We start from the raw sequence: 14081 nt of genomic DNA on the forward strand, positions 1-14081 counted from the left end.
ATACATAAAAAGAGGTTGAAATACATTAGCCGAACCATTTATCAGATATCAGTCAGCAATCAGAATGGGCCACAGAGCAAAAATGCAGCTATCTATTTTTCAGTACTCTTAATCTCCATCTAGAAAACACAAATATGAAAACTGTAATTTTTGGCTTTGCTTTTATAAGTTCAGACTTACTCAGTTGAATTAGACCGTGGCCTAAACCTTTTGCCTCTGACTTTCTTTCTGTTTCCTCCTATATTACCTGAAAGAAATCAAAGGATAAAGAAGATGGTAAAACAATTTGAAACTCACCTGCATCTCATGCCAAACTCTACATTCTTTTTGCATCTCCAGCAAAAATGTCGTTGCCTCATTAGCTTTAACCATTTAAAATTCACAGGTCAGTCCCTCTTGAATTACCTCAGACCAGCTAAACCTGTCACTTAGGTGACCCTTCTCTACTTTTCGCCGCAACTGTGAAGAGCAAAAAACTCCTTAATCTCCGCTTTCATTTGAGAAAATCACTACACTTCAAAAACCACTAAACACTGCCTGATAGTATCACAAAAGCTGGCAAGAGTGAATAGACTTTTTCCTCTTTTTCACGTTAGCTCACGCTAGAGGAATGGGAGAAATTAAATGTTGTTTCTTTGTGACAAAGCATTGTGTAAAAAAGTTATTTGGGTAGGGTGCTGCTAAATCCCAATTCCAGGTTAATAACAATTAGCACAATTTTAAGGAGTCATGCTGCTGTCCTAAGATCAGCTAAACTTTCAGCAGAGCAGCAATGGCCCAGAGGCTGGTTTCCACTGTGGCCAGCACGGAGGTTCACACTTACCTTGCCAAGAATTACTCCTAGGCCTCCCATTTTCACAAATGTCTGAAATATGTTTTGTGTCTGGGATCCTTTCACTCCAGGAATGAGATAATCCATTTGACCTAGAATAGGAGGGCTCAGATGCGGTTATTGTTAAGGGCATTGTCTGACATCAGTGTTAGCTCAGCAGTTCACAGAGTCACATTCCCAAGGCTGGTGACATAACACAGCCTAAGGTCTGTCTGCACTAGCAGAGCAATCGGGATTTCTGGTTAAACCCTGCAGTTAGGCTTCGCAGCTGTCCCTGCAGCTGTTCCGTGTGCCCACGTTCAAGAGCCAGGCTCCAGCACTGCTTTCTTGCGTGTTTGCTGTGGAAAGCACAAACAGCAGTGCACACCAGATCTCCTTTGGATTTGCATGTCTGCTCTAGTTCTTAGCTGGAAGATGCTCTTCCAGCTGTGCTCCTCTCAAGGTTTTTTTATCTCACAGTCAAGCACATCCTGCCTGCAGGCTGCCCACTCCCTCCCGCTGCTGCTGCAGGAGCCTGGACTGCTTCCCTCACCCCACTGCTACCGGTCTCAGGGGCCCAGGAGTTTGTGATGAACACTCTCCCACTCACAGCTGTTAGCTCCAATGGAGGTGTAATTTTGCTTCATTTTTGCTGATTTTGAATTTCTATTGTACTTTGCCAGACAGTTACCGCAATATATACTTCTAATGCTAAAGCCAAAGCCAGAAACAATCTTTATAGCCAGGTGCTTGGTGCAAACTAAAGCTTTTCTTTCCTCTTGTAGTCCCTCTAAGAGCCAGAGATGTGTGTGGCAATGTCCAACACATCAGGCATTGCAACTGGCTCCCTCCTATTGCACCAGAGGTGCTGCTCAGCTGTTTGCCATGAGATCTACAATTATTTCTGGAAAACAAGAGTAAGTTGAAAACTGGTCAGAATAGATAGCTTATTTATTACAAAAAAGTTTTGCTCAAAGGAACTATTTATGTGGTTTCTAAGTCTGGATACTCTTGCATTTTCCAGTCTCTGCTTTCCTTGGAAGGCAGGCATCTGAGAGATGTTCTTCAGCTTCTAGAAGGCCAGGCTAATCGCCGCCACAGTGAACTAAGCCCAGGGTTTCATTAATTCAAACCTAATTACAGCATGAAAGGGCTGAGAACCAACAGATCCAGTGGCAGATTATTTTTTTTTAAAACATTTTCTCCTCCTAAAGGTCTATTTTCAGGTTCAGGATTGTCTTGCTATATACTGGGTTTGGTGTTTGCTATTTCGTAACAGCAAGAGTTATCAAAAAGTTATGTCTTAATCCCTGAACATCCTCCGAATACCAACTAACACTTCATAGTGCTTTCCAGCATGGAGAAGCCCAGGCAGCTAATGGCCCAGTCACTCTAACATCTCCCAAAAGATGCCATCCATGTATGCACACTGAGCAAATCAAAACCCGCTTGGAAGGTAGGAAATAGCACTCTGGGCATTCAAATGGAAGGACTATGTCAGCTCCACCACAATGTTAATGGAATATTTGTCAGACTTACTTTTCCAGACTTGACAGTGGCACAACATACCTGAACTGGTGCTGGGAAACAACAAAACTCTCTAGTACAGACAGACCTTAGAAACCATTAGCTTTTCAGAACAAATAATAAATAGACGCACATGATAGAAATGAAATATGAGAAGACAGATACTGAATGGGAGAACGAACACGTTAAACGACATTCATTTAAAAAGACACTTTTTTTCTTAACTGTTTTTTCAACCTGCTTACACAAAGCTATGGAAACTTGCTTTCTCAATGCTTTTTTCAAAATTTTATCCAAATGAGAAAAGATTCAACACAAATAATGCACCATTTAAGATTAACACTTCCTCCCTGAAAAAAAAATAATTCTCCATTCACACATCTAAAAAGCTTAATTTAAAAATTAGAAATCATTAATTAATCACTACTACAGTTTTCCTAATAACATATTCAAACAGACTGAAAGAAGTTGCATATAGAATCAGGCTGCTATATCCAAATAGCAAATGTTACTGCAAATATACCCTTTCCATACATTTCTCTTTACTTTCTTTGAAACTAGAACCAAGAGAATGGCTTCATCAGCTGCGCAGTTACAGACTGCTCAGTGAGACAAGAACTGAGCTTCTTATGAAGCAGTTTAGGATTGTCTATCCCTCCTACAACATAGTGCTTCTCATAAATTGTTTTAAACTGACAGCTGGAGATTTTCACAATTAAAGGACTTCTAACCGCAAAGGGATGGTGAGCATCATGACCTAATGATCTTAGAAATTACAAATGACTCTCAATGCTTTTCAATGAATTTTCCATTGTAAAATGTTGATGGTTTTTTTTAAGTAACTGGAACAACAACAGAATTAGTGAAATCTGATTAAGGGCAAAATCTAATGGTTACTCTTAAAGGCAAGCACAAAAATACAGAAAGTCTTTGTAGAATTCTTTTCTAAGATAACAATTTCTGACCTTTAAGTATACTAGTCTAGTAAGTGGAATAAAATGCAAGCACTATCATCTTTAATGTGAGACAGCACAATTATTATCCAGAAGTCTAGGTCAACTCAGTGAATTAGCGACACTGACAAATAAAGATATAAAAATAACATTTATATTGAACATTTTATGTTTATAACTATTATTAAAGCAAGACAGTGTTCCTTTTCTTTGATTACATGACCATGATTAAAAAAAACATTTGTGGGTATTTTACTAATTATTTTTTTGAGCCAGCAATTGCTATTACAGTCTACTTGAAAACAATTCTCAAGCAGGGAGATCATGAAAATCTGATTAATTGAAAATTGGTTTACAATAAAAAACTTATTTATTTTGGTCTAATTGTAATAACTAGCAGCTCAGTGCATGTGAGAAAAATCAGTAATCAAAGCACAAAGGATGTTATTTCAAACATTCCACAAAGAAAGAAGAAAGAATCAAACCTGCTGCAAAACAATGAAATGTTCTGACTAATGGAATAATGGGTGATGGAACAGGTAGAAATCTGAAAATGCGACAGAAAAGCAGACCTCTTCTTAGAACTAGATGCAGAGTTTGTGCTGACTCCAGGAGGCATGTCGCTATAAAAAGAGTCGGCCTCTCCAGGCTTTTTTACATAATCTCCCTGGGGTATTTGTCTAAAGTATAATAAACATTGTAGAGTCAGAAAACATGACAGGAACCAGCACACACACAAACATGCACAAATGTGAGTTTAAAAGCAAGTGGCAAGGATAGCGTTCCTTGAGAAAACCTGTTAACCACACACAGTAAGCCTATTAATAAATAATTCAACCATCTGAGAGATTCCCACATGCTTCTGATATGTGCAGAACAGTGGATTATGTGGTTTTGGTATGGGAGAACAAGGAACATTTCACTGATAAACGCTGATCACAATTTTTAAAGTGAATAGTTTGTGGTTCTTGAGGCACTGGATAACCAAGTTCAGACATTTCAGATGCCTCATCACACTGGTTGCTAAAAGCATCCCCAGGTGCAGTACGAGTACTGCAGCCTGAGCTGAATGCATGCCTGCGTCAAAAAAAGAGTTCAGGAAAAGTGAATGCTTTTTTCCTTCTGAGGTAAGTACTTTTCATTTAAATGTTGTGATCATTACAAAATTCATAAACAGCAACCTGTTGAGTTATTTAAACCACATGAGGAGGAGAAAAACCTCCAGTTTATTAACTGTTTTCTTGTGCAAGGGAACTAACACCAGTGTCAGAGGCTCTCAGCTACTCCTGATTACCACAGTAGACTCAATCTGCAAGACACAAGAAAATAATGCCACACCTATCTGACAGCAGTTCATCCTCCTCCAGTACCAAAAGCTTGGTTATGGTGCATAAAACTATCTATGCATTAGAAAGTCCTAATCAAGTTATGTGACTTTTTGCAGATAGTGAATTCATTGCCAGCAGAAAAACTGTCATGCAAATATTCCAGTTATAGTTCTACCAGGTTGAAAAATCCTCCCTAGAACAAGTAGCTACTTTGAGAGCTGACTATATCATAATACCAGAAACTGAATTATCTATTCAGCCTTGCACTTTCCAAGGCCTTTTTGCCTCAGTCTGCTCCTATTAAGATGTGCGTTTATCAGAAGGTTGATTCATGATTCACATTCAGATTGTGTCCAACTACAGACCTGAACTGGCCTCTCTTCATGCTGTATCTGAATTTCTAATGCCTCTAAAGTATTTAAAATATATAATTATACGGCACATAAATCATTATCACAGTACTTCCACACTATTTCATTTAACACTTCTCCAGTCTCAGTTCTTGTCCCATTCCCCAGCTGGTACATGGGTGTATTCAGAGTTGATTCACTGTGGGCAGCTCTGCTTCCCAGGGTTCCTCCAGCAAACTGTCTCTCACTACTTTGTCAGAAATAAGTTCTCCCATGTAGCTGTGCCCTTATAACCACACCATCCCAGCTGGCAGAACCCTTGCTAATTGGCTCTTTTTATTTCCATTTACTCATTTCAGTTCTTAGTAATACCAAGTATCATTCCTTACGTAATGCTCAGAAATACCTCAATGGCTTGTTTTCATCTTTATTTAAGGAGTAATAATAAACAATTAATAATAAAAAAAAAGACACTCTGGTGGATGTCTGATTTTTCCATTTATGGATCACCCCTTGTAAATATTCAAAATTATTCTATTTAGATGTCAAGCCTACAGAACTTCATTTTCTGCATGAAGAAGATTTAGTTACGAAGTATCTCCATCATCTTTAAAGTGATGGAGCCCTCCGTCACTTTCAAAAGCTTCAGCTCATGCTGGTTTCCACTCTTCCCATGCCCACAGACACAGCTGCAGACTGACTGCTTACTCACAGCTCTCTGTCCGTATACTGATTTCTGGAGATGAGGGAATTTAAAAAAATTAGATTCTCTAATACTCCAACGTGAACATGCATGGGGCTGTCTCTTTCTGTATTTCAAGGTTTTGGCTGCTCTGTCCTCAGCCAACACTGCAACATCCACAGTATAATGAGTGACTTGATGGCCATGTTAGTCTGCAATTACAGATACATCACACTCCGCTAAGCAGCACCAAACCCTGAAATTCTGTCTTCCTTGTGCTGGGTGACATTTCCTATCCATCAGCCTCTCCATAAGGCTTGACCTCCATACCTTTGGTTGTTTCCTATTACTGTTCCTGCCACCTACCTGACCCTTGCAGTACACAACCAGCACTCGGCAGCGCTTTTCTGCTTTTTGCAAGTATTTTGAGCCTGGCAGAGAAAGTGCTACACAGGCAGGGGAAATGGAGAACAAGCACAACAGGTAGCGGCAACAAAGCAGCAGCTTGGACCAGGAGGCAGTGATACAGGTAGAAAACAGGGGAACTTGAGAAACCCTCTAATGTGTGGGGGACAGAGAAGAAGGAGCCAACTCCTTCCCAGAAGACTCATCTGCCTGGCAGATGACTGATCAAAGGGAGGCGGTCTTCCAGGCGCCAAACCCAAGTCACTAGGAACTGTTTGGGTTTTGGCCACAAGCTTGAAATGATAAAAGTTCAGTCCTGTGCTGAAGATGGTATCATGCTTTAGCTACAAATCAATCAAGCAGGCTGGCAGGAAAAAATAGGCTCTTCATTCGCACAGCAATTTAACTGCAAAGAAGCTCCAGGAATGAATTTGTCTCAAAAGGCTCCTGAACATCATGTTAATATTAATTATTCAATTCTCAGCCTCTCAAGAACGCTTTCATCTCTAACAGATTTTCAGTCTCTCTTATTGGAAATATTCTCCTGTTTTCCTAAATAAAATAGTCTATCTCAGAAGTAAACATTATTTTTGCTACCAAGTCCAGTGAAATCAATATTTCAAGTAATGTATTCATAGAATACCAGTTTCATATATTCAAGCAAATATTCTTTACAATATGGTAACTCATCACTGTATTTTCTTTATAGCATGTAAATGAGCAAGAGAGAAGAAAAGCTATTTTCAGAGCTTTCTAAGATACATTCCATTACTTTTATCACATACCTCTGTCTTCTGTAGTTTCTTTCCATACAAAGAGAAGAGAAAGAAAGAATGATTTATCAGTATGCAGGTATACGTGGTCAGTAAGAGAAAAAAAAATAAAGAGAAAAGCAATGTAGGCAGAATGAAATTTTTACTCAAAATATTTCTACAGAAAACACTTCTAAAATAAACAAACAGTAATTCAGAATAAACAAGGAAAATATATTCACGTTGATGGCTAAAATCAATGCTGAGTTGGAGCTGCAGTTCATGATGAGTTTAAATCTATTCACTGTGAAGCTGCCAGTGAAAGGTGCCCTCTTGCTCTCCACCTCCAAGAACTAATCCCAATGGCTAGATGTGATCTCAAAATGAGCCCTTAATTTTCGGAGTTGTACTCAGAAGTCCAGATTGCCAGATGCTGCCAGAAGCTGAGGATGATATACCAAGACAGCATAACCTATCTTTCTACTATACTAATCTTCATGCTTTTTTCCAAATGCTTCTTTCCTTACGTATTTCTGAGCTGCTCTCAGCCCATCTCAGTCTAACAACCAGCAGGGGATGTGACAGTTTGTTATGCCAAACCGCTGGGACCCTGTCTCAGCTACAGCATTGCCTGAAGCTGAACCTGCCCTGCCCTCCAAGCATACCAAGGATCTGTGCAGGAGGACTTCAAAAGCCACTTACCCAAACACAGGTGACAAAGTACCTTGAATCTTATTATAATACATACAAAAAAACCCTAAACCACTCTGGTTTTAGAGGAAATTCACAAAAGGAGAAAAACTGAAAAAGATCAGTCAGGCTAAAATAATCCATTTTGGCTCTCAGTGAGCAGAACACTGACAGTTCTGCATCAGGGGAGAACTTGCAACTTACTTGCAAATTACAGATTTCTCTCTTACCGAAATACGTGCCTGAATTAATTTCAGGTTAAGCTGACTGAATATAAACATCTGTTTAAGGAAGCCTATTGTTTAGTGCTTTACTGACTGATTGAAGGCCGATCTTGCTAAATTTATTTCATCATTAGGAAAGATTTATAACTGAATCAGACTATTCTTGTATTTCATTTGTCAGATACAGCAAAATCACAATCTGATCGTCTACAAAAAAAAAAAGAACTAAATTAGAAATAAATTTCAAACCCAGATCAGGCTCTCCAAAACCACACACACATGGAAGAATTGCTTGAAAAATGCTAACACTATAAAAATGTCATTATATAGATATAATCCAATATGGATTTTTTAGATTATGTTTGAATTGTTCTTTTCATAACATAATCAACTATCAGATGAAATATACATATTTTTAAACTGTATTAAGAAGAACACAATTTACTTACTTGTAACCCCAACCAGTTATTCCTAAAACGAGAGCCAACACTAAAATGGTGCCAGCAATAGCCCCTATTATTATATTTGTGCTAACAACACCTGGAAACACAAGAAAGGGGAAAAATACACAGGGTTTTAGGAGAAAAATACACAAAACCAGTAAATGCACTGTCTTTCAAAAACCTGCTTGGACAACTTGCACTAGGTTGATGAATTGTAACCAATAATAAAATTTTGAAAGATAGCACGGACATAAAAAGATCATTTGTAAATCAAGCTCTGACCTCTGTGTCCATTTCCCTTTATTGAACACTTGCTACATGGGAAAGTTGTGTCAGGTATGCCAATATAACTTTATCAATACTAAACTGCTGTAGCTTACATCCTTACAACTTGCCTAGCAAATACATGCTTACATTGGAATAAAAGTGACTGGTTTTGCTCAAATCCCTTCCATAGCTGAATAAATATAACCAAAAGAGACATTCTGGAAGATGGTAAAGCTGTCCCCCCCACAAGGATTTATAATGAAAAACATTTACACCCTCATTTTTCCACAATACATCTTTCTCTTGTATGCAAGCCTAAAGATGAATAAAAATTTTCACTCAAAAAATGTGAAAGCCTAAACGTTGTTTGCCAACATTCTGCATACTGGCCATGTATAAAAAATTTACTCTACCAGTCATGCAAGTAACACTGCCTTTCCATCTAGATATGAGAAGTCCCAGTAACTTTCTGCTTGACCTGTTCTATCAATATATTAATAAGGCCACTCAGGTGATTGGGACAAGCAAGGTACAACCAGCCTCACTGGTACCAGTCCTGAGAGGTGTACTGAGTGCTTGCAAGCAGCACCGCTCACATCTAGCCCCAGTTCTGAGACCTCAATTCACAGACACCAAGTGCTTCTGCTGTGGGAAGAAGGGAAGGGAATGAGGCTCCTAACGGTGCACTGTGCTGTATGCTACCTAAAAAATTAGGATATCTAGTTTTGCATAATGAATCTTCCTCAAATCCAAGATTTTCCAGTTATTGGTAAAAATGGTAACAACATACCTTTATTGATGGCATCTTTATCAAAAAACATATCATCCTTGATGCGAGAACTGCAATCATCTCCTCCCCAGAATCGGTCACAGACACACTTTATTTCATTGCTACAAACCTGCAGCCAAACATGTAGCTCAGAATAAAATCATAAAATCAATGTATTCACGTAATTAATACCTACAGTATAGATATAGTCTGCCTGCAAAATTTTGCAACACATTTTTAATATACAGAAAATTTAATGTATATCAGATATAAATATACTATTCTACTTTTATATATAAATATATGCAATATCTATTAAGCATATTAATGTATTTTAATGCAATATATTTAACAGAGCCATTTATAATTGCTTTGGGAGACTCTGAACCTCAATTATTTTTATTTTTTCAAAATATGAAGTGCTTGATTTCAGATTAAAAAGGGAGTTCTAACGCAGTATAAAAGACAAAAGACATTATGAGAGAACAACAACTTTGATTTCAGCTCAGCCATAGGGACCTGGACACTGTTTCAAACTGAAGGACAAGGGGACTTGCCAGGGTCACGGCAAAGCCATCGGCTGTGCAATGAGAGCAGAGAAGCGAGCACTAGCCAAGAGACAGCTCACTGCCCTCTTCACTAGGTCAGCCAACAAAACCCAACAACTTTATGAACCTTCTTGGCTGCTGACACAATAAAGAGGGAATTAAAAAGAGCATCTGGAAGAACAGAGACACAGGCTTCTCGGGTCACAAAACCTTTATGTTCTCCTGTACATTGCCTGAGGAAATATGAAGTGATAGCAAAAGAAATGATTGATAAAAAATTTTTAAAAACTAATACATGCTTACAATGGCTCATTGTTTAAGATGCCTTGATTGGTATGCATTATGTTTACTTATGTGCCTCCTTCCCTTTTCCTTTACGAAAGCTTCTCTAGCATAAAGACTTCTAGAGTCACACTTCTGGCACCCTAAAAGGTCTAGCTAGTATACTACACAACACCAGGTACTCAGCAAAAACAGAAAAAAGGATTAAAGATACAAGAACATACACCGTGTCCTGAACAAATTTCGCTGTCTGTGGTGCCTGGGCAGGTACTGAAGTTGAAGGCCTCGATGGGGAGGCAGCGATGCTCAAGGCACACCATGTTCGGCCCACACGGTGTCCCGTTCTCCACATAGCCCAGGTCTGTCTCCTCATCGAGCTTCACATGGCCACCACTGCAAGACAACCAAGGGGACCCCGGTGACTTGTGCTGTGATTAGATGGGACTGCTTGAGAAACTGGGCTCTGGGCTGCTGCCTTTATTTCTGTCTGCATTATATGATGCCCAGGACCAGGAAAGAGTAAGCACGGGCTTAATTTTATCTCACTGGTTCTAATGTGAAACAAACAAAACCACAGTATATCTACATGAAATAAATGTAATGGTGAAAACAAAGACCATTTTTCCAGTGTGAGAACTAGTGTTAGATAAAACACCAAGTTTACTTGTGCAGGAACTTTATTTTATCTTACAGTTGTGTGAAGCTATAAGAACACACCAGGTCTATAATTGGGAATCAGTTAACTTATGGCAATGTATTAAGCTGCCAGTTAGCTTTGGCAGTACAGGCATATGTCTAAGTATTTTACAAACATTAAGAAATGTAAAATCAAGAGACCAGAGAAGAGGCATTACAACTCTACAGGCAAAATTAACTACTACACAGAGGGGACTGCAAAACAGCTGCACTCCTCACATGCAGCCCATTTCCTGAAGCTTAACAAAGGTTGTTAATAATAATTGCTGGAATAATGACTATGCATTAACAGGAAGAAAATAATTAATGGAAACAGTTGTTCTCCACTTAGGAAGGAGAAAGCTGCTTTTCTATGCAAGATGGATATTGATTGTCTCTGTTCTGTTTTCAGGACTTCCAATTACCTGCAATTGTAGACTTTTCCAAACTGCAAGATTGATGATGTGATTTCACCATCAAGTTCTCCAAGTCTGGGCACACTGGATATATTGGAGCATAGAAGGTAACCACAAAGCACATCCCTGTATTGAGAGAATGAACAGATACTCACCAAAACCAAAACTGAATTAAAATGGACGATCAAAAAAATATGGCCTTCTTCACTTGCTTTGTAATGTGTTTGTTATTCCTTGTCTTTCTCCCACTGACAGTAACTCCCATAAATTTCTTGTTTCCCAAGAAAATTACTCTCCTCAGAGCTTAGACTAGGAAAAGTCTTTTTCATTATATATTATCAAAAATGCTCTGAGTAATAGCAAGCAGAGAGCTGTCAAGAACAAGCCATATCAAATTGATTTAATATCCTATTAAGATACAGTAACTGGCCCATAGAGGAGAAGCAGTATATACTGACTTTAAACAAACTCTCAAATGGCACACATGTAAGGGAACTAGAGACATCAAGTTTAATTCAGCTGTTGAAGGAACTTTACGACTCGCGTGGAGACTTGTGCACCATCAGAACAGAGGGGTCGGGCCTCTCCCATATTACTGAATATTTTTTACTCATGGATTTGTAATGAAGCAAAAGTAACATTATGAAATCTCCACAGAAAGGTGGGAAAGGACATTAGTTCACTTGCAGGCACAACTAGAATTCAAATGGCATTGACAGAATGGAGAACTCATCTGAAAAAACAAGGTGCGGTTTGATAAGAAATGGTAAAAGGTTCAAAAATAGGCAGAAGTCATCAACTACATAAATACAGAATGTGAAACAATGGTTTAAGCAGCAACCTGTAGGAAAAGATGTGGAAACTTACAATATGATGAAAACTGAACACAACTTAGCAATGCAACGGCACAGCATAACAGGTGAACACCACACCGAGATGTGAAACCACAGGCTTCTCTCCTCTGTGCTGCTAAGCCTCACAAAGAGCACTAGAAGCACTTTTGGTCCAAGTGCTACCAAAATTCAGATGGTGCTCTCTTGTTCAGAGATCACCTCCTCTCAACACTCCAATCTCTATAGAATTTCCTGCTCTAAGGCAGCAGAACGTCTAAGGTCTGCAGAAGGCGGCCAGACATCTAATCCATATAGAGGCTTTTTTATGGCAGCTAAAGAACTGGATCAGGGATAAAAAAATCTCATACCAGTTGTTTTCTAAATGTATCAACTTACTGTTTATTGCACTGTATCCAAGAGTCCTTGTCTCTTCCACAGTTTCCTTTCTCAGTCCCTTCAATATTCAGCTTCTCATAGCAGAACCTGTCAGCAGCTGTCACTTCTAAAAACAGAAACAAATGTCTTCTAAGATGATGAAGACTTTTAAAGGTCAGGACCTGGGAACTGGGGATGCACAATCAAACCAAGCAGAGCTCCCCAACCTGTGTACTGTGAACAGCAGTACCATGGTCTATAGGTGGCCTGTGAAATTCTGCACAGTGTTCTCAACAAAAGGTTTTATGTTGGCACCACAAGACTGTTATAAAATTTTGTTCAGATTGACTAGGGTTTATTGGTCAAAAATGTCCAGAAACCACTGAAATAAATCAATAAATATGAGTACATACTCCCTAGGTGGTAGTGAATAAGAACTTAAAATTAAGACTTCAGAAGAATCACCAGTAAGTTAACCAACACTAGAGAAAGAGCTGGAAAAGAGAATGGAAAGACAAAATGAAAAGGGAAGAGAGCGAAGAGTGACATACAGTCTTAGCTGGTTTTAATGGCTCTGAATATGCCTCTTCCATAATTTTTCTTAGCTAAGACAATCTTTCGAGCCACATGAACAACCACCAACTTAGAAACAATAACATTCACTTACTTTCACCCCAGATATATTTACACTGCCGGTCCCTGGTTTTACATCTTCCCCCAAAACAAATACCCTAGGAAGAAAGAGATACAGAAAAGTTTCAAATAACTTGATTTTCCAAAATATGTATTTGTTTAACATACAGATTTGTTCTATGCTTTCTACTGAGGCAACTAATATGTGATTCTACCTTCTGTTCATTTAAATGCTTAGCTCCAAAACATGACTAGCACCCAAAACTCAAGAATCTTAGCAGAACTGTCCCAGGAGACTTCCAAAGATCTATAAAATCTAAATTAAACCAAAATCTACAAAAAGCAATCTATAAAAGCAGAAAGAATGTAAAACAAATAGAAGTGCTAATTACCTGCTTGTTATCACATGAATATCCATCCATTTTATGAATATTGGGAGAACACTATAGAAAGAGAAAATAACTAATAGATCATAGAGCAGACAAGCGAAAGTATACAAGTCATATGGTAAATTATTTCAGTACCATACTGTTTTTTTCAGTAGCAGAAGGTTTAATGTAATTTTTATACATCTTACCATACAAAGCAGTAACATTCTCTCTAGTGACTGAGAGACTACAGGTAGGTTTTTTTAATCTCTTGGATAGAAGAAACAAAAATCACCTGACTGGAATTTCCTGTGCAGTTCTCTGCAATATCACAATCATTCACCGCTTCTCGGCACAAAACTCCTTTAGGTTCAAACTGGAAAAAAAGGACAGAAAATTAGAGTCTTGGTTTCTCCATGTCCTGCCTTAAATTCAACGCTTCCTTAGAGTTTTAACTAAAATAAAAAATGGGAAATCTTCAGGTGCTGACTGAAGTGGGAAGACTTTCCCTGGTGCAAGCACCGGACCACTCAAGCCACCAGCCATTTACTGGTGCAAGTGGTATCAGTCTCTGAGACATCCCCTCCCAAGTGCATCAAGTGCAGGGCTGAGCAGGGTAAGTGCTCTCCTGGGACACAGGACCCCTGGAGTTTATCAAACCAGTACTGCAGTGGCTTGCAGCATTATCTTGAGCAGGTCATTGTGCCTTTTTGTGACCATTTAGCTCTTCTTCACAAAACAGGGAGAGTG

The 14081-nt window shown here is 38.7% G+C and overlaps 1 protein-coding gene across 11 annotated transcripts in view; it reads right to left on the reverse strand.

Annotated features, from left to right (window-relative positions):
* The window catches only part of ADAM22 (ADAM metallopeptidase domain 22), a 137756-nt gene that overhangs the window by 20084 nt on the left and 103591 nt on the right, over nt 1–14081 (reverse strand). For 4 of the 11 annotated variants that reach the window (XM_055804257.1, XM_055804254.1, XM_055804252.1 and 1 more), the window contains exons 18-28: nt 13627–13707; nt 13356–13406; nt 12998–13061; nt 12352–12457; nt 11132–11248; nt 10256–10424; nt 9223–9331; nt 8172–8262; nt 6842–6859; nt 824–924; nt 181–247 (exon numbers count right to left, since the gene is read on the reverse strand). In XM_055804257.1, coding sequence (XP_055660232.1) covers nt 181–247; nt 824–924; nt 6842–6859; nt 8172–8262; nt 9223–9331; nt 10256–10424; nt 11132–11248; nt 12352–12457; nt 12998–13061; nt 13356–13406; nt 13627–13707 — 974 coding nt within the window. Of the gene's footprint in view, nt 1–176; nt 248–823; nt 925–3776; nt 3972–6841; nt 6860–8171; nt 8263–9222; nt 9332–10255; nt 10425–11131; nt 11249–12351; nt 12458–12997; nt 13062–13355; nt 13407–13626; nt 13708–14081 lie in introns of those variants that run through there. The other 7 variants (XM_055804249.1, XM_055804247.1, XM_055804253.1 and 4 more) reach the window with 3 other exon arrangements.

The sequence above is a fragment of the Falco peregrinus genome, chromosome 5 (genome assembly GCF_023634155.1).
Source record: "Falco peregrinus isolate bFalPer1 chromosome 5, bFalPer1.pri, whole genome shotgun sequence".
Lineage (NCBI taxonomy): Eukaryota > Metazoa > Chordata > Aves > Falconiformes > Falconidae > Falco > Falco peregrinus.